The following is a 16,811-nucleotide window of genomic DNA, read 5'->3' as shown; positions in this document are numbered from 1 at the left end:
TCCCTCCCTCCCTGCCCTCCCTCCCTCCCTCCCTCCCTCCCTCCCTCCCTCCCTCCCTCTATCCATCGCCTCCGTCCCCTCCGTCCCCCTCCCTCCCTCCCTCCCTCCCAGCTCGACCTTTCATTCACGTTTGCGCCATTTGCCGCGAGGGCCTACAGCAAGGATCGTCATTTCACTTCTCCTCCTCCTCCTCCCCCACCCTCCCACCCCTTCCACTCCCTTCTCACCTCCACCGTATCCACAAACCCGAAGCATGCTGCGCAGTGCAGCGCCGTGAACCCTCTGCCTGCAGCAGGATCTCAGCTGAGGCGACATAGACGGCAACGATCCAGCAAGCGTCCTACATGCTTCCTTGAAGTTGGGGTCGGCGCCGGCCTCGAGGAGGAACGTGACTACCAGGAGGGTCATGACGTCAACGGACGAGGTTCACCGCTGACCGGCTCGGTCATGCCCCTCGGCGGCAGCTGAGTGCAGGGCAGTCCAGTTGCCCATCAGTGGGTTGTGGGCCTGCATCACAATCATAATCACCGTCGTAGTCGTAGTCGTTGCAATCAACATCTCCATCAACATCTCCATCATCATCATCATCATCATCATCATCATCATCATCATCTACAACTACATCGTCGTCGTCGTCGTCGTCGTCGTCGTCGTCACGATAGCAGCAGCAACACAGGATGCTTCCAACAACAGGGGAGTGAGAGCAAACAGCACCTTGACGTCAGCTCCGAGCTCGACGAGTCTTTTCAGCATCTTGACTCGTCCCAACTTGGCGGTGCTCATGAGGAGGATATCCAGGGGATGTTTCTTCGGGCAAGCTCACTCGAGCCATGGGGAGAAAGACGGTATCACCTTGACATACTTGTGCGATATGCGCAGATGATCTACTTCTGACAACTGCTGCTCCTGGTCACGGTCTCAGCTTGCCTACGGGGAAGGAGGAGAAACCTCCTGCGGGTGCTGGGGCTTCTTTTTCAGCATGTCAAGCGCATCGGTGGGGGGGTCGTGAAGGAAGCTCTGCCACGGACGAAGTGAGCAGGCGATTCAAGAAGCAACATGGGCATATTGCAGGGCAAGCTGAGAAGCATGGAGCATCTAGCAACGAGCAAGGTTCGCGTCGTCAATCTCACGATGTCTTTGGTCATGGCTTCTTGGAGAAAACTCTTCAGCTCCTTCAGCTGAGGGATCTTGGGATGGAAGTCCTCCGTGTCTGGCTCCACCTTCTCCTGAAGCCCGATGAGATAGTCGATCAGTTTCTGACGGCCACACAAGCGTCAGCTGGAAGTCACGCCACCTCCCCTTGATCAGACCTGAATCTTGCTCAGCTTGTGCATCGATCGGTCGTACGCGTGCACTCTGACGCCATCCTTCTCATAGGAGCTGCGGCACCTCTGAGCACACAGAGCACTGAGAGTACCTGCTCATTGTCGACCTCGTCGACTCGCTGATAGAAAAGTCGCTGACGTTTTCGCCGCCTCCAGGTTCACCCGCAAGGATCATGTCATGAAGTCGCTCAGCCTTGTCGAACATCTCCGTGGTACTGTCGCTCTCACGGAAGTATAACTTGCTCTTCTGTGGTCTGTTGGACCAGGCAACGAAAGTTGGTGTCAGCAGGGACCGACGTTTCTTCATAATCCGCACCTCTGTATCTGCTGCTTCTCTGCCTCTTCTAACTTGGCATACTCCGCTTCAAGCTCGTTCAGCTTGTCTTGATCAATCTGTGCTTGTGCGACGAAGTTCTCCAGCGCAGAGATGTTCTTCAGCCCTTTGTGACTCAGCATACTTTGGATATCCTCAGAGTCAGCAGGCTCCTCCGACGTTTCCTGCGGGGACGAGTCAGCGGTCAGCAGGGTGGGCACATGCATGGAAGCGGTTTGCCTTGAGCAGATGCTTCAGATTGTCGTCAACCCTCGCCTTCAGCTCCGACGAAGGCTGCGATAGAGACCCCGACCCCTCCATGTCCTCCACTCCTGATTGCGGGAGCTCTTCCAGTTCAGACTCAGTCCTCACGGTTGTGCTAGAGTCCCTGGCAAGGAACACTTCAGGCATCGACCTCCGCACCGCACACGTTCATCATAAACACACGTCTACCTCGCGCTCCTCCTTTCTCGACGTGGGCTGACTGTATCCACCATGCTGCTTTGCTCTTGGTCTAGCCCCCTCTGCCGCTTTCCCCCTCTTATCCGAAGTAAACCCTCGGCAGAAGCGCCGCAAGCGATCCTCCGATCCCTCCAGACGTCGCCTGAGACTCTCATGAGGATCTTTGCACCCCTTCCTCGCACAAGATCGATTGTGGCTCGTTCCCCTTCACCTTCCTCAACGCTTCCAAGGACTCTCAGCTTCTGGAAGGAGGGGCCCCTTCGACGACTGGCTGCATCAGCAGATCGCGAGCCTCCACAGCACACAAGTGAGCCCTTCATCAAGGAAGTCAGGAGGGAACAGCACGCTCAATGATTTCAGACCTCAGTATCTGCCATCTTTGGGCTGTATCCCTCCCCGACAACAAAGGATTGCGCCATGATGATCAGGAGGACGACGTGTGTTTTCATCTTGAGGCCCTCTTTTACGCAGGAAGACTGTTCCTTGTGTTTGTTTCAGGGTTTCTATCTTCTCGGACCTCCCTCACAACTGCTCTTTGCTGCGTACATTGCGTGCACCTGAACTGCATGTTACTCTTTCCCACAATTCAAGAAACTCGTTGTGATTTTCCTGCAAGACAGGATATATTTCCTCAATCACATCATGACTCATCGTCCTTGCTTCTTCTCCTCCTTCTCGGGTGCATGTTTCGACTATCACGGAATAGAAGCAATGCTCCGTCCACGATCATTCGTGATCGAAACCATCACAAAGCGTGCTCTCCACATTCTCTCCGTACACTCACCTACTTCCTTACCTCCCTCCCTCCTACTCCTGCTCCTGCTCCTGCTCCTGCTCCTGCTCCTCCTGCTCCTCCCGCTCCTCCTGCTCCTCCTGCTCCTCCTCCTGATCCTCCTCCTGATCCTCTTGATCCTCCTGCTCCTCCTCCTGCTCCTCCTCCTGATCCACCTCCTCTTCCCCCTCCCCCTCCACTTCTTCCTCTTCTCCCCCCCTCCCTCCTCCTCCTCCTCCTCCTCCTCCTCCTCCCTCTCTCCCGCTCGCTGTCCAAACTCACCCCGGCATGAAAAAGATCCCAATAAACCCCGATTACCCCCTCCTCACACAATCACCCTGTTCTTTAGGGAAAATCACCCGTAGTGTCTACAATAAAACCTGTACCCCTGTTTCCAAGTGTTTTTTAACCCCTCCCTACCTACAAGTCTCTCCACCCCTCCTTTCGAGCCAATAAAGTACCCCCTTGATTCGTGATTTCAGATTTTGTTGGACACAACCCCCTATCGGATATACCCCCTAAAATGTTACCCCTACCCTATCTCTAAACCCATAAATTGATACTTTAGTACCGGTACTAAATTTCTACCCCTACCCCAGGGTATATTCGTCCGATCTTCAAAAGTAGTCCGCATAGGAGCACATTAATGGGATCGCTGGGGGGTGGGGGTAGTGTCATTAGGGGTACATAAAGAGGACTCTGAGGGGGTACTTTTAGAAGTTTTGAGAGCTAGGGTCATGGTCTACAAGATTACCTGGTGGGGTCAGTTGAGTCTTCTGGACCGAAAGGGGTGGGTTGGAGGGGGGGACTTGTTTCCCCAGGGTCATTGGTCAAAGGAGGGTACAAACGGTGTTCTATGGAGGGGTAGTCCAGATCAAATTCCTGGGTGTTGCAGGGCCATGATGGGGTGGGGTGGCACATCAGGGTGCAGATGGGGTAGGTAGTAAAAACAGATCACTGAGGAGAGGTGGGTGGAAGGGAATGGTGGGGTACATAAAAGGGAATAAGGGGGTACATGTTCGCAAACCTGGTCTAGGGTTTTAACACGGAGGGGGTAGGGTAGGTTCATGGGAGGACGAACCAGGGTGAGGAGGAGAGAATAGAGGGTAGGGGTAGAATCAAATAATAAATGACTGTAGATTTATGGGGTACATTTGATAGTAAAGTAGGGGTAGGGTCAATAAATGCTGGAAAATTGTGGGGTTGGGTACCCTAATAAGGTAATAATACTCCACCAAAGGGGGGTTCTGGTGGGGTAGGGGTGGGGTGCAGGGGAGTCTCCCTATGGCAGCTTTGCGCTGTGATGCACGGAGGAGACGAGGGGAAGAGGAGCAGGAGCAGGAGCAGGAGCAGGAGCAGGGAGAAGATGAGAAGGGAGGAGAAGACGACGATGATGATGTCGAACGAAGGAGACAGGAGCTATTGAACAAGAGAGAAGCAGCATACGAGAATGAGAGCAGATGGGGAGTCGTTCACTAGGAACAAAGCTGAAACTTGTCAGGTTGTCAGGGAACGGCTGTGTAAGGCCGTGGCGGATGTAGGCCTTGATCATGCTCAGTTTGAGAAGACAAAGATGATGTGATGGGAGCAGGATCAGCGCTGTCATGTAGATGCGGCGATGTGCTGGTTGCGGTGACACGGCATCGCGAGTTTTCACGAGTTGTCTTGTCACGGTTGAGAGGGTTGCGTTGCAACCCTGTGCAATCAATTCTGCCGACTAAATATGATCTAGAGTATGCGTGTTGTGAGATTGACGAGCTAGTGTCAGCTGAAAGAGGTGTTTTTACATCGGCTTTCAGTTTTTTCAACAGTATGCAGTATTCTGACTGACATTTCGCTGTTCTTGCATCTTTCTGATCGATCCCTTTTCAGGAAATCTGCACCCGCGCTTGAATCAGCACTGGCAGGCTGTCAAGCGATAGATGTGGCTGCAGAGACTGCAGACACTCGTGAAGGGTGAAGTATGGAAGGGGGGACAAGAGAACGATGTTCGGGTACAAGAAGGGCTGCTGAGGCAGCTGGTGCAGCAAGGCTTCGAGAGAGAGGCTGCAAAGGTATCCTCATCCGTGAGCTCTCCTTCGGGACGCTGAGAAATCATGCTCAACAGGCGGCTCTCAAGAAGACGAACAACGATGACTTCGCTGCCTTGCTCATCCTCACCAGCCCGCAAGAAGCAGAGCCCGACAATAAAACGGATTTCTCGTCCGATGACTCCAATGAAGCGAAGCAACAACGACTGCTCGACTACTTCCGCGATCTGGGAGATCAATACTGGGGCTGGCAGGTATGAAGCGCACAAGTCATTATGCGGCAGACTTGAGCGTGTGAGATCTCATTACAGAATGAAAGTGCGAAACGCGGCAGAGGATTTAAAGGTGCTCTCAAGTCGAACTTTCTGCCGCTCCTTGATGATATACGGAGACTGGCTGCCGATGACCTGCCGTGAGAGTTGCTCTCTTTCTCCCTCTTGCAAGTATTCACGCCGAGCGATGCAGGTTCTGCGATTCGTTCGCTGTGCCTTACCAAGCTCTGTGCTTCTTGAATCGTGGTTTGGACGAGTGCCCTCCCATGGCGGAAGATCGCGATCGCGACAGATATAGAATGTCCAAGGAGACAGGCCCGATCCTTCCAAAGCTGGTGAACCAGCTTGTTCTGTTTCGTGCAGGACTATGACTCAGTGATTCCAGCTTTCACGAATTGCGAACCTTAACCAGGAGTCCTACAAGAACAGCCTAGTGTGCGAACTTGTCAAAGAGACCTTTGCGATTCTTGAGAAGTTATGCACTCAAGCGGTGTGTGGTGGATGTCACCAGTCGCTCAGTCACTCTGACACTTCAATTCAGATCTCATCGAAATTGGATACCATCACTAGACTTCAAGGGGTTAATTGTATTTTGGGGTTTGTCAGAGAGTTCGATGGTCTTGTGAGCATCTCACAGGTAAGATTCCCAACTTTACATCTTGCAAGTTTGTGAAAAATTGTGCTCAGGGTAACGCCGGGCTCCCTGGAGCTAGCGGAAAGCTTACGCCAGTGGCTCTGCATCCAGCCATACGCTCACTTCCCCTTTTCGTGTCCTCGATCAAATCTTCAGACTTGAAGTGTTACCTTGAGATCGCGAAAGCGCTACAAGATCTTGGACATCTGTTGTCGAGGAACGACCCAACTTTGGTTGAAGGGGTCTTGACTGTGTACTCTGCATTTCTTCGCTCGTTGGACAAGCTTTCTCCAAGGTAGACATTCTTGATGTTGAACTATCTGATACTTGTTCCTCGAAGCAATCGCAGCATGGTATTCGACAGCTTCGTACCAGAGGGAGGATCAGTCTTGTCGGCACTTTTGAACCTCTTGGCAACTTGCCAGCACTCCAAGATATTTGGTCTAGCAGTTCGACTTGTGTCCACCATGTGCCTCCTTTCACATCAGGTAGAACCCCATCACTGTGCATGTTGTTGCTTGCTGACTTCCTGGTGAGCTTCTGAGACGATTAGTCGATGAAAGCCACACCTCGCACAGCGCTGTGCCAACAAAGATACTGGAGTTTATAGAAACTGCTTTGAACGGAGATGGCAAGCAGGTCTGCAAGCTAGTTAGTTCTCCTTTGTATCTGAATTCCTTGATTTTCTCCTACTCGCAGATAAGGATGACGGGGATCCTGTCTCTTGTCGATGACCTGCTAGGGTGCATCACGGAAGGACATGCCAAGATTTACAAAGATGCATCAAGATTCAGAGAAATAGACTTGTCCAAAGGGATCATCGATACTTCAGATGACAACATGGATGACTCAGAAATAAAAGAAGGCTTTGATTTTGATGATGATGAAATTCCGCACAGGTGGATGAATCAATCTAGTTTGAGGCAAGCTCTCATGTTCCACTTCATGCAGATCTTTCGCGGAATTGCAAGAAAGAAGAGCTGAATTTGAAATCAGAATGCATAGGTATGTGCGCTCTCTGTTGTTGATCTGTCAGTCCATCTTATCTTCAAGAGTGCCTCGGTGTCATGTCTCAGTGTGCATGGTTCTTCGGCTTGTAATGACATGTACTTGCAATGAACAGACTCCAGAGGACAAAGCTTGCGAGGCATGATGGACCAAGGATGAGGAGGAGACATTTTTTTATTGATGAAGCCTTTGGAGAGGGGGCTTCTGGTGCCGGAAGCCGAGCATCCGATGCGGCTGTTAGAGAGCTTGTACTGAAGTCTTGCTGTTGCTGATGCCTCCTGACCTGTGATTTCCAGCTGTCTGGGACCCGAGTTCGAAGGGGTCAGGATTGGAAGTGGGGTGATCAAGATGGTGGACAAGGGTGCGAAGGTGTTGTCATCAGCGGTACGGAGAAGGGCGCAGAAGGTTGGATTCGTGTGCAGTGGGATGCTGGTGGTCGGAATGGGTATGACATTTGCATGATTGGAGGGCTCTGGTGTGATGCATCCTCAGGTATAGATGGGGTGCAGAAGAGGCATACGATGTGCAGCCAGTTCACAGCAATGCCTTGGCCTATGCGTTGCAACAGAAAGATGCTGAAGGCCTTGAACAAGTCATACGTTTAAATGGTGAAAGTCAAGACAAGAAGTAAGCAACCAGTCAAAATCTTAGAAGGACCATGCCGTCTTCAAGATTAATTATCCGCAGGTTGACCGCTTCATCCTTCCTGCATTATCTGTCTGCTGTAGAAGAAGGCATGTCAGACGAGAGAGACGTCCAGGTGTCTGCCTTTCCTGTTCTTGTTTCCTCTGCAGCTTGTGCATGCGTTTGCTGAAAATGACTTTCCCTTTTCTAGATATTGCAGACCATCATGACTGAGCTCAGCCTGGATCTCAACACCTTGATAGACGGAAAACTTCCGTTGAACGTGGCAACTGAGCGAGGTCGCAAGGACATTGTTGATTGGATGTTGTCTCAAGGAGCAAACACAGCTCTCAAGGTAACGGGCGGAATATGCATTGATGTTCTCTTGATCACTCGTCTTGGCAGGACTCAGAGGGTCTCGATGCGATTGAAACTCTGTATCAAAGTATTCAGAGCATGCAGCACGACTCGTTTTCGGACCTCTACTCCCGTCAGTGCCAGCTTATCAAGATGTTCGAGTCTGAACTGTCATCCCCTGCAAAACGAGAATTCGTTTTCATGAAAGATGGGGGGCAACGAAATTTTGGAAGGAACAATCCTGGGTTTCGTTTCCCCATGCCGTCGAACTTTGACAGCAGCTCGTTCACTGTAAGGATCCGTTTCAAACCAGCGGAGGTCTGTTGTAGCTCGCCCACCAAAGTTTGCTTGCTGTCATTCGGAGTAAAGGGCAAGGGCAGGGAAGCGAGAAGGAATGCGCAGGGCTTTGGGGTCTTCTTGTCTCACGGATACTTACGATGTGGCCCCGGACTCTGCAGTGAGCCTGCAGCCAACGCAAACATCTCAATCTACACTGGCAGGTGGTGTGAGGTGACTTGTGTGTACTGCGCCAAGGCGAAGTCGATCAGGTTGTTCGTGGATGGATTTCTCAGGTCGTCCGTTCAGCTGAAACCCACCGAGAGCGTGCGGGTCAACCCCGAGGGCGACATCTTGGTAGGGCTGTGCCCTGAGAACTTGGAAGGAGAGCGATGCTCGGGGTTCTTGGGGTCGATCTCTCATGTCTCCATATACAACACCATCATGTCAGATGCTGACATTCAGGAGTCCTTCACTCAGAGGAAGACCGCCTGCACAGATTCACACCCTGAGTTGCAAGTTCCTTTCTCAGAGCATATCTGCCGGGTCCTGCTGGACGCGCTGAAGAAGCCTATTGAAGGGAAGAGTGGAAAGGGCCAGACTGCTACCAAACGGCATATGATGTACATCCTATCCAAAGTTCTTCCTTACTGCTCGAAAGCTGCTCTGATGAATGGCATGGAGAACTTGATCTCGCTGATTGACATGAGCACCTACGAGAGTGAACTGTCGTCGCACAAGAGCGACTTTCGTAACAGACTCAATGGGAAGAACCAGCCCAACTACATCTCAGCCCTTATATGTATGGACACGATCATGAGGCATGCTCCCGAAGTCTTCAAGGAGCCCATCACTCGCTGTGGTGCGGTAGCAAGAGTGCGGAAGGTGGCGCAGTTGGACAAGAGCCCCCTGGGTGGCAACGTGCAGGCCCCGATGGCTACAAACTCTGACCTCATCCAGAATGCCTCCAAGTTCATCATCTCGCAGTACTTCGAGGGCGACAGCATGGAGCAGACCAGCAAGTGTTGCGAGCATGTCAAGGCAAGGTTGACTGAGATCTCGGGCCTCCTGAGGAGTCACATCGATGCTTCCAAGTGCTCGTCTGTCTCCACGATGCCGAGGCACGAGGTGGAGCGAGAGCTTCGCTGGAAACTGAAGCAGCTGCTGCAAAACAACGACGGAGTCTACGTGGAAGAGCTCATGAACTCCGACGTCCCACTCCTCCTGACTGAGTACCTTGAAGTCCTGGCTACCAACACAGCAGCCTTCGTTGATCCCATCTTCGAGATCGACGAGCCTGGCGATCTCTTCGACGATTCGGAGCTCCTCTCGAACCTGGTTCAGCTCCTTCGGCAAGCGTGTGATAAGCTGCCCATGGAGTCCTCCCAACTGCTGCCGTTGGTCATCCCCGAGTCGGACTTCTTCCACCTGGGCTATCGATGCCTCAGGCAGAAGGTCCTCCTGCGCTTCGAGAAGGCCAAGGCCGACGAGGACCTGCCGGATCTCTCCAGCGTGGAGCTACGGGCTGAGCCCTTGTGCTTGAACTCGGACGTGCGAGCGAAGTTGATCAACCTGATGAAGACGTCCAAGAACAAGAGCAACGACGATGCAGCCAGTCAACGAGATGTTCGGTTTGTTATGCAGAACTTTGCCCATGACAGCGAGTCTACCCCTCACTTCCTCATTCAACGCATGCGCAGCCTCGCTGAGTGCGAGAGCCGGGCTCTCAGCATGTGCCCAGCTCTACAGAGGTCCTTCGAAGCTCTCCCGGAGCTCAACACCTGGCACAAGGAGACGCCGAGCCGGGGGAGCGCGAAGAGAACGCTGAGGATCAACTTAAACCAGAACGAGGTCGATCAGAACCCCGTGGAGGAGCAGAACGTGGTCGACTTGTTCGGCAGGCACAGAGGCGACATGGAGGACGAGGACTACGAGGACGAGGAGATGTTTGAAGGTGGAGATACCCAAGCGTTCATGGCAGCCTGTTCTTCTCAGCCCCGTTACCAGCCCACCAGCCAAACGGCTGCTGGCAGCGACTTCGAGCCTCCCCCGCTGAAGCTGCAGATCATCCCAGGGAAGGAAGGAAGGTATGGGTACAGACCGTTCATCGACTTCCTCCAGCTAGAATCTGACTCCATCGGTCAAATGACGTCGGACGATTCGTCGGAGGACAGGGTCCCGACGATGGAGAGGGCCATGGAACGGAAGGCCCCTGGTGCTGCGAAGGAGAAGGATGCGGCAAAGGGCAAGAGCGCCACCGAGGCGTCCCAGGCTCAGAGTTGTGTTGCCGTGGACCTCGAGGACGAGCAAACCTTGTTCGAGGCCATAACCCGCTTGTCAGCACTGAAGGAGGAAGCAGCCTTGCAAGACAAGAGAAGCAGCGTGGAGACAAGGCAGGGGCGAAACAGCCACAGGCCCCATTTCGTCCACCCGAACAAATTCTGGGAGAAGACCTTCACTATCAGATACAGTCGTGACATCGGTGAAGGGGAGGAGGTGAACGCTGCCAAGGCAGGGGAAGCTGCTGGTCTAGCGGAGGAGGACGCTGCTGACTCAGCACACGCCGACTCCAGCTCGGGCGCACATGACGTCAGCTCAACCACTTCAACCTCCTCAGGGTCGCAGGCGGACAAGGAGAAGAGAAAGTTTGAGTTCCTCAAGGACTCGAAGCTTGTCCACTGCATCAAGCTCTACGACCTCCTCACCCACCGCTACCACAAGAGGCTCCTCATGCTGCGCGAGCACCTATCCAGCCAGTCCATCGGTCTGCACATCCGCAAGCAGCTCGACGACCCCCTGACGGTAGGAAGCGGCATTCTTACCAAGATCCCCTGGCTCTTCGGCCTCTGCAACCTGCACGCCCTCGTTCCGTTCTCAGTCCGGGAGCGATTCTTCTACGCCAGCGCGCTGGGAGTGTGTCGGGCGCTGCTGTCCCTAGATGTCGACCATGACGCGATGAGCCTGGAGACGACGGGGATCGAGCTCATGCGGGCAAACCCCTTCAAGGACAGCCCCCGCCTCCTCATTGCCTCCCGCAGCATCATCAGTGAGAAAGTCCCCGAGCTACAGCGCGAGACGATCGAAATCGACCACCGACGGGAGGGCCACGAGGACAAGCCGAGGCTCATCGAATGGGCAAAGGAGATCCTCCACGCGCACGCCTCCAAGGAGACGGTTCTGGACGTGACGTGGCGGGGGGAGGCTGGACATGGCTCTGGTCCCACCCGGAAGTTCTACGAGAAGGTAGCGGCGATCATCGAAGGTCAGGAGGGGGAGGAAGAGTTCACCCAGCTGTGGCGGGATGTCGGGGCGGCGAACAAGGAGGGGCTGTTCCCCGAGCAGCTGCCGGCGGACAACGAGAGACGAAGCACAAGGAGGGGCTGTTCCCCGAGCAGCTGCCGGCGGACAACGAGAGACGAAGCTCCATGCTCAGTAACTTCGAGTTCATCGGCCTCTTCATCGGCAAGGCCATCCAGCAGAGGCAGATGCCCGGGCTGTGTCTCGCAAAGCCCTTCTACAAGCTCCTCATCGGCCAGGCGGTCGACGTCTCCGATGTGAGCCTCGCCTTGCTGACTGCTGACTGCTGGACTGACTGCCTGCTCACCTGCAGCTGAAGGGAGTGGATGAAATGCGCTTCCAGAGCCTTGAGAAGATTATGTTCTGGGCTCAGGAGGCGATCGCGGTGCTGTCGAAACCAGAGCATGCGCGGGACAAGGGCGACTTGAAGACGCTGGAGGAGATCGAGGAGAGAGTGCAGTACCTGGAGTTTGCAGACGGTTCAGCGGTAGCTCGCGCCGCTCCTCCTCCTCCCGTGTGTTCTGACGGCTGGCAGGTGACCGTGGCGAACCTTCAGGCGTACGCGGAGGAGGAGCTGAGGAGCAGCCTGTCGATGCTGCGGGTGGAGGAGCAGGTGGAGGCTGTGAGGCGAGGGATCAGCTGTGTGTTCCCTTGGAGGATGCTGTCAGTCTTCAGCCCTGAGGAGATGCAGCAGAAACTGTAAGGGAGGAGGAGGAGGAGGAGGAGGAGGAGGTGGAGGTGGAGGTGGAGGTGGTGAAGGAGGAAGAGGAGGAGATACAGGTTGTGGTGGTGATGGTGGTTGTAGAGGAGGTGGTGGTGGTAGAGGAGGAGGTGGTGGTGGTAGAGGTGGTAGAGGAGGAGGTGGTGGTATTGGTAGAGGAGGTTGGTGGGGGCTACAGGGGGCGGGAGGGGGGAGGGTTCGCAGTCTCCTCCTGACCCCTCACAGGTGGAGCGACCTGCAGTGGGATGAGATCAAGCTGGAGAAGATCGTGAGGCCTGGGCCCATGTGGCCCGAGGACAAGGAGCAGATCAACTGGCTAAGGAAGGAGATGCTGGTGAAGCATCGCGATCCCCCCGTCATTGCTAACCCCATGACCACTCTGAGTCTCCCTACTCCTCTCCCTCCTTTCTCCTCCTCCGCCTCATCGTTTCTCCTCATCCTCCTCCTCCTCGTCCACATCCTCCCGCTCCTCCTCCTACAACTCCTACTCCTCCTACTCCTCCTGATCTGCACGCGCAGGCCATGGACATGCCGCAGCGTCGCGCCTTCATCAAGTTCGTCACAGCTTCCGTCTGCATGCCGCCTGAGGAGAACCCGATCATCGTTCACCCCCAAGTCACCTCCCGCAAGGACATGGAAGACTGGGACAGGAAACTTCCAACCTGCCGCACTTGCGCCAACTACTTGTAAGGCTGAGGCTCGAGGTGCGGGGGGAGGAGGGGCTGACTGGAGTGTCTGCAGGTACCTCCCGCCCTACAGCAGCCACTTGATCCTGCAGGAGAGGCTGGGCAAGGCCATCTGGGAGGAGCACATCGCATTCGATTAGCTGTGCTGTGTGCTGTCGCTGTACTTTAGTGAAGAATGTCAACCAGCCTTCCTCTTCCCCTTCTGCTTCTTCCTCTCCTCCTCCTTCTCCTCCTTCTCCTTCTCCTTCTCCTCCTCCTCCTCCTCGTCCTTGTACTTGCTGCCAAAGTGTCCGTGCACAACCTGGATGCTTTCCGGCCTCACGCGGTAGAGGACTCGTCCTCCAATCTCCCCGCGTTGCAGCTTGAAGGCGACGACGCCGGCATTGCACAACTTCTGCCTGGTGCAGGCATGCTGGGTGCTGCTGCCCAGGTACTTGGAGAAGAATGTCTTGAACCATGCAGAGTGTCCTCCAACGACGATCGCGTCGGGGGGGCTGGGACTTAACGAGCTGCTGAAGCAGAGGTCTGCGAAGCTGGCGATGCGCTGGTGCGGGTCCTGCCATATCCCCTTGTTGCCCCTGTTGTGGGTCGCGTCGAGCTTGCTGGCTGGCAGCTCCTTCCCCCTGGCGGAGATGCGGACGATAGGAGGAGCCTCGTGCGGGAGACAGAGCGACATGGCATCCATGTTCCTGCAGACGCAGGGATGAGAGGGGGAAGAGAGGAGGAAGAGGAGAGGAGGAGAGCGGGAAAACAACATTGAGATAGCAGATACCCGAGAGAGGAGGAGGGGGAGAGGGCAGGGGAGGAAGGGGAGATAGAGGAGGAGGCGGAGGGGGAGAGGGAACGAATGCAAGAACCTGCTGATCTCCTGGAGCTCTGAGACAAGAAAGATCTGCGAGGGAGGTGAGGAGGGGCGACTGAAATAGAAGCTCCTCGTTACCTTGGACTCGCTTGTCTTGAGCAGATCGTGGAAGATGATCGAAGTTGTCTCGACTGTACAGACTGTCATCCCCGGGGGGCTCTGTGACTTGACATCTCACCAGCTCGTAGGAGGTTGGACGACAGCAGGAGCAGGCGGCCGTTCCCTGCCACAAGGGAGGAGAGAGACGAGTTGCTGCTACTCAGGCGCCATGAGGGGAAAGAACGAGGAAAAGTCGGGCAGAGACAAAGTGAGAAGTGAGGGAAAGAAGTTGATGGATTTGATTTTCTCACCAGCCTACTTCAATGTGTCCGATGGCAGCGCGCCTACCAGCCTCAGCGATGAACTCGCTCCCCCCATTTCAGAGTCGCTGGGGTTGGACTTGTGCAAAAAGACGGGAAGAAGGAAGTTTGTGGATCTCCTCTACCCGACTACCCCACCCTCTCTTGACCTTTGAACACCACCACCACCACCACCACCACCACCACCACCACCACCACCATCGTCGTCGTCGTCGTCGTCGTCATCATCATGACAACAAGAAGCACAGACAATGAGGCAGAGAGGCAGAGAGACAGAGAGACAAGAGAAAAGGAAAGAGAGCCTGTCGCACACACCGCGCAAAGGGCAGCAGCAGCAAGAGGAGCCTCTGGTGAAGCGGAGAGTGATGTTGCACGCGCATCCTTGGAGAAACAAGATAGATCAATCAGGACTTGCTTTTACTAGACCGTATCAAGCAGGGCAGGCTACTGCTGCTCGTCAGATCATGGAGGTCTCCTTCTGTCACGTGGACTCTAGGAGTGCGGTGTAAGCCAAGGTCCGGTGTACCACAACACGGATGGTTCACCATCGAAGCTCCTCCGATGATCCTCTTGATACTTGGTCTGGAAGATGGTAAGAATGTTGACCTGCCCTCGTGGTGCGACCTCCTACCACGAGCGTGAGGACAGCAGACCTGACCAGTTGCAGCCAAGTGATCCGTCTAAAGAGCCCGGGTTGTGAGAGCCTGTACGTACATGACAGATCATTGCGCACACGCGCCAGATACTAGCGCAGACACAGCGATACACTCCTTGCATTGAGATCGTCTGCGGCCGTGGACGCAGACGCTGCCTCCCCCGCACTCCTTGCATCCATATCGTATACGGCCGTGGGGGCAGATGCTGGATCCCCCGCACTCCTTGCATGTAGATCGCCTCCGGGCGTGGGGGCAGACGCTGGCTCCCCCGCACTCCTTGCATGTACCTCGTCTACGGCCGTGGGGGCAGAAGCTGCCTCCCCCGCACTCCTTGCATCGAGATAGTATGCGGCCGTGGGGGCAGACGCTGGCTCCCCCGCACTCCTTGCATCGAGATAGTATACGGGCGTGGGGGCAGATGCTGCCTCCCCCGCACTCCTTGCATTGAGATCGTCTGCGGCCGTGGGGGCAGATGCTGCCTCCCCCGCACTCCTTGCATCGAGATCGTATGCGGCCGTGGGGGCAGATGCTGCCTCCCCCGCACTCCCTGCATGTAGATCGCCTCCGGCCGTGGGGGCAGATGCTGGCTCCCCCGCACTCCTTGCATTCAGATCGCTGACGGCCGTGGGGGCAGATGCTGGCTCCCCCGCACTCCTTGCATGTAGATCGCCTCCGGCCGTGGGGGCAGAAGCGGCCTCCCCCGCACTCCTTGCATTCAGAGCGCCTGCGGCCGTGGGGGCAAAAGCTGCCTCCCCCGCACTCCTTGCATCCAGCTTTCTGACAGCCGTGGGGGCAGATGCGGCCGTGGGGGCAGATGCTGGCTCCCCCGCACTCCTTGCATTCAGATCGCTGACGGACGTGGGGGCAGATGCTGCCTCCCCCGCACTCCTTGCATCGAGATCGTACACGGGCGTGGGGGCAGATGCTGGCCCCCCCGCACTCCTTGCATTCAGATCGTATACGGCCGTGGGGGCAGATGCTGCCTCCCCCGCACTCCTTGCATGTAGATCGCCTGCGGCCGTGGGGGCAGATGCTGGCTCCCCCGCACTCCTTGCATCCAGATCGCTGACGGCCGTGAAGGCAGATGCTGGCTCCCCCGCACTCCCTGCATTCAGATCGCCTCCGGCCGTGGAGGCAGATGCTGCCTCCCCCGCACTCCTTGCATCGAGATCGCTGACGGCCGTGGGGGCAGATGCTGCCTCCCCCGCACTCCTTGCATCGAGATCGTATGCGGCCGTGGAGGCAGACGCTGCCTCCCCCGCACTCCTTGCATTCAGATCGCTGACGGCCGTGGGGGCAGATGCTGGCTCCCCCGCACTCCTTGCATCGAGATCGTATGCGGCCGTGGGGGCAGATGCTTGCTCCCCCGCACTCCTTGCATCGAGATCGCCTCCGGCCGTGGGGGCAGATGCTGCCTCCCCCGCACTCCTTGCATTGAGATCGTACGCGGCCGTGGGGGCAGAAGCTGCCTCCCCCGCACTCCTTGCATCGAGATCGCCTCCGGCCGTGGGGGCAGATGCTGGCTCCCCCGCACTCCTTGCATTCAGATCGTATACGGCCGTGGGGACAGATGCTGCCTCCCCCACACTCCTTGCATGTAGATCGCCTCCGGCCGTGGAGGCAGAAGCTGCCTCCCCCGCACTCCTTGCATCGAGATCGTACACGGCCGTGGGGGCAGACGCTGCCTTCCCCTCTCTCCTGGCTCTTCTCTTCTTTGCGCTTCTCCTTGCATGACCCCCTCTCGGCTTCCTCCCGTATCCTGCCTTCCTCTCCCTCCTCAGTGTCGGCAGGCGGCCATGCCTTGAGGGCTCCTCCTCCTCCTGCGGAGGCCTCGACCCTCGGTCTCTTGCTGCGAGCGCGGCAGGGGCTGGAGGAGCTTCTCGCCATGTCTCCCGTCCAGGGCAGCGCGAACATGCCGTCGTCGGGTGGAGGACGGAAGGCGGGAGGGGTAGGGGTAGCAAGGCAGGGGGTAGGAGGGGAGGGAAGAAAAAGGCGGGAAGAAGCCTACCTGACTACCCCACCCTCCCGTGCTCCTGCAGGGCCTCCCACTCAGACACCCGTATGCTGAGAGAGGGGGTGGAGTAGGGGGATCACACAGGGTGGGGTCCTACAGACCGCCGACTGACATTCAGCCGCAGAGATCACTCAGGCTAGTCA

General features: G+C 56.0%; 4 protein-coding genes across 4 annotated transcripts; 2 read left to right on the top strand and 2 right to left on the bottom strand.

Annotated features, from left to right (window-relative positions):
* Positions 1-4,794: 4,794 nt before the first annotated feature.
* On the top strand, positions 4,795-7,421 carry GUITHDRAFT_117959 (hypothetical protein; the record flags this gene model as incomplete). Its single annotated transcript, XM_005822855.1, has 13 exons — positions 4,795-4,926; positions 4,980-5,156; positions 5,214-5,314; positions 5,368-5,509; positions 5,560-5,664; positions 5,716-5,811; positions 5,862-6,103; positions 6,158-6,249; positions 6,362-6,447; positions 6,508-6,707; positions 6,760-6,813; positions 7,113-7,261; positions 7,309-7,421. The coding sequence occupies 13 exons, from the start codon at positions 4,795-4,797 to the stop codon at positions 7,419-7,421; spliced, it is 1,689 nt and encodes a 562-aa protein (XP_005822912.1).
* A 4,583-nt stretch (positions 7,422-12,004) lies between these two features.
* GUITHDRAFT_155374 (hypothetical protein) lies at positions 12,005-12,964 on the top strand. Its single transcript, XM_005822854.1, has 4 exons — positions 12,005-12,069; positions 12,317-12,425; positions 12,611-12,777; positions 12,833-12,964. Exons 1-4 carry the CDS (start codon positions 12,029-12,031, stop codon positions 12,915-12,917), a joined length of 402 nt encoding a protein of 133 aa, XP_005822911.1. The 5' UTR covers positions 12,005-12,028; the 3' UTR covers positions 12,918-12,964.
* On the bottom strand, positions 12,956-13,786 carry GUITHDRAFT_117957 (hypothetical protein; the record flags this gene model as incomplete). Its single annotated transcript, XM_005822853.1, has 3 exons — positions 12,956-13,466; positions 13,635-13,669; positions 13,718-13,786. 3 exons carry the CDS (start codon positions 13,784-13,786, stop codon positions 12,956-12,958), a joined length of 615 nt encoding a protein of 204 aa, XP_005822910.1.
* Positions 13,787-15,521: 1,735 nt separating this feature from the next.
* GUITHDRAFT_79255 (hypothetical protein) lies at positions 15,522-16,541 on the bottom strand (the record flags this gene model as incomplete). Its single annotated transcript, XM_005822852.1, has 1 exon — positions 15,522-16,541. A coding segment is annotated over one exon (1,020 nt), but the record flags the coding sequence as incomplete, so codon positions are not given.
* Positions 16,542-16,811: the final 270 nt, after the last annotated feature.

The sequence above is a fragment of the Guillardia theta genome (genome assembly GCF_000315625.1).
Source record: "Guillardia theta CCMP2712 unplaced genomic scaffold GUITHscaffold_118, whole genome shotgun sequence".
NCBI classification, from domain to species: Eukaryota; class Cryptophyceae; order Pyrenomonadales; family Geminigeraceae; genus Guillardia; species Guillardia theta.
This window is presented reverse-complemented; position numbering and strand designations above follow the sequence as displayed.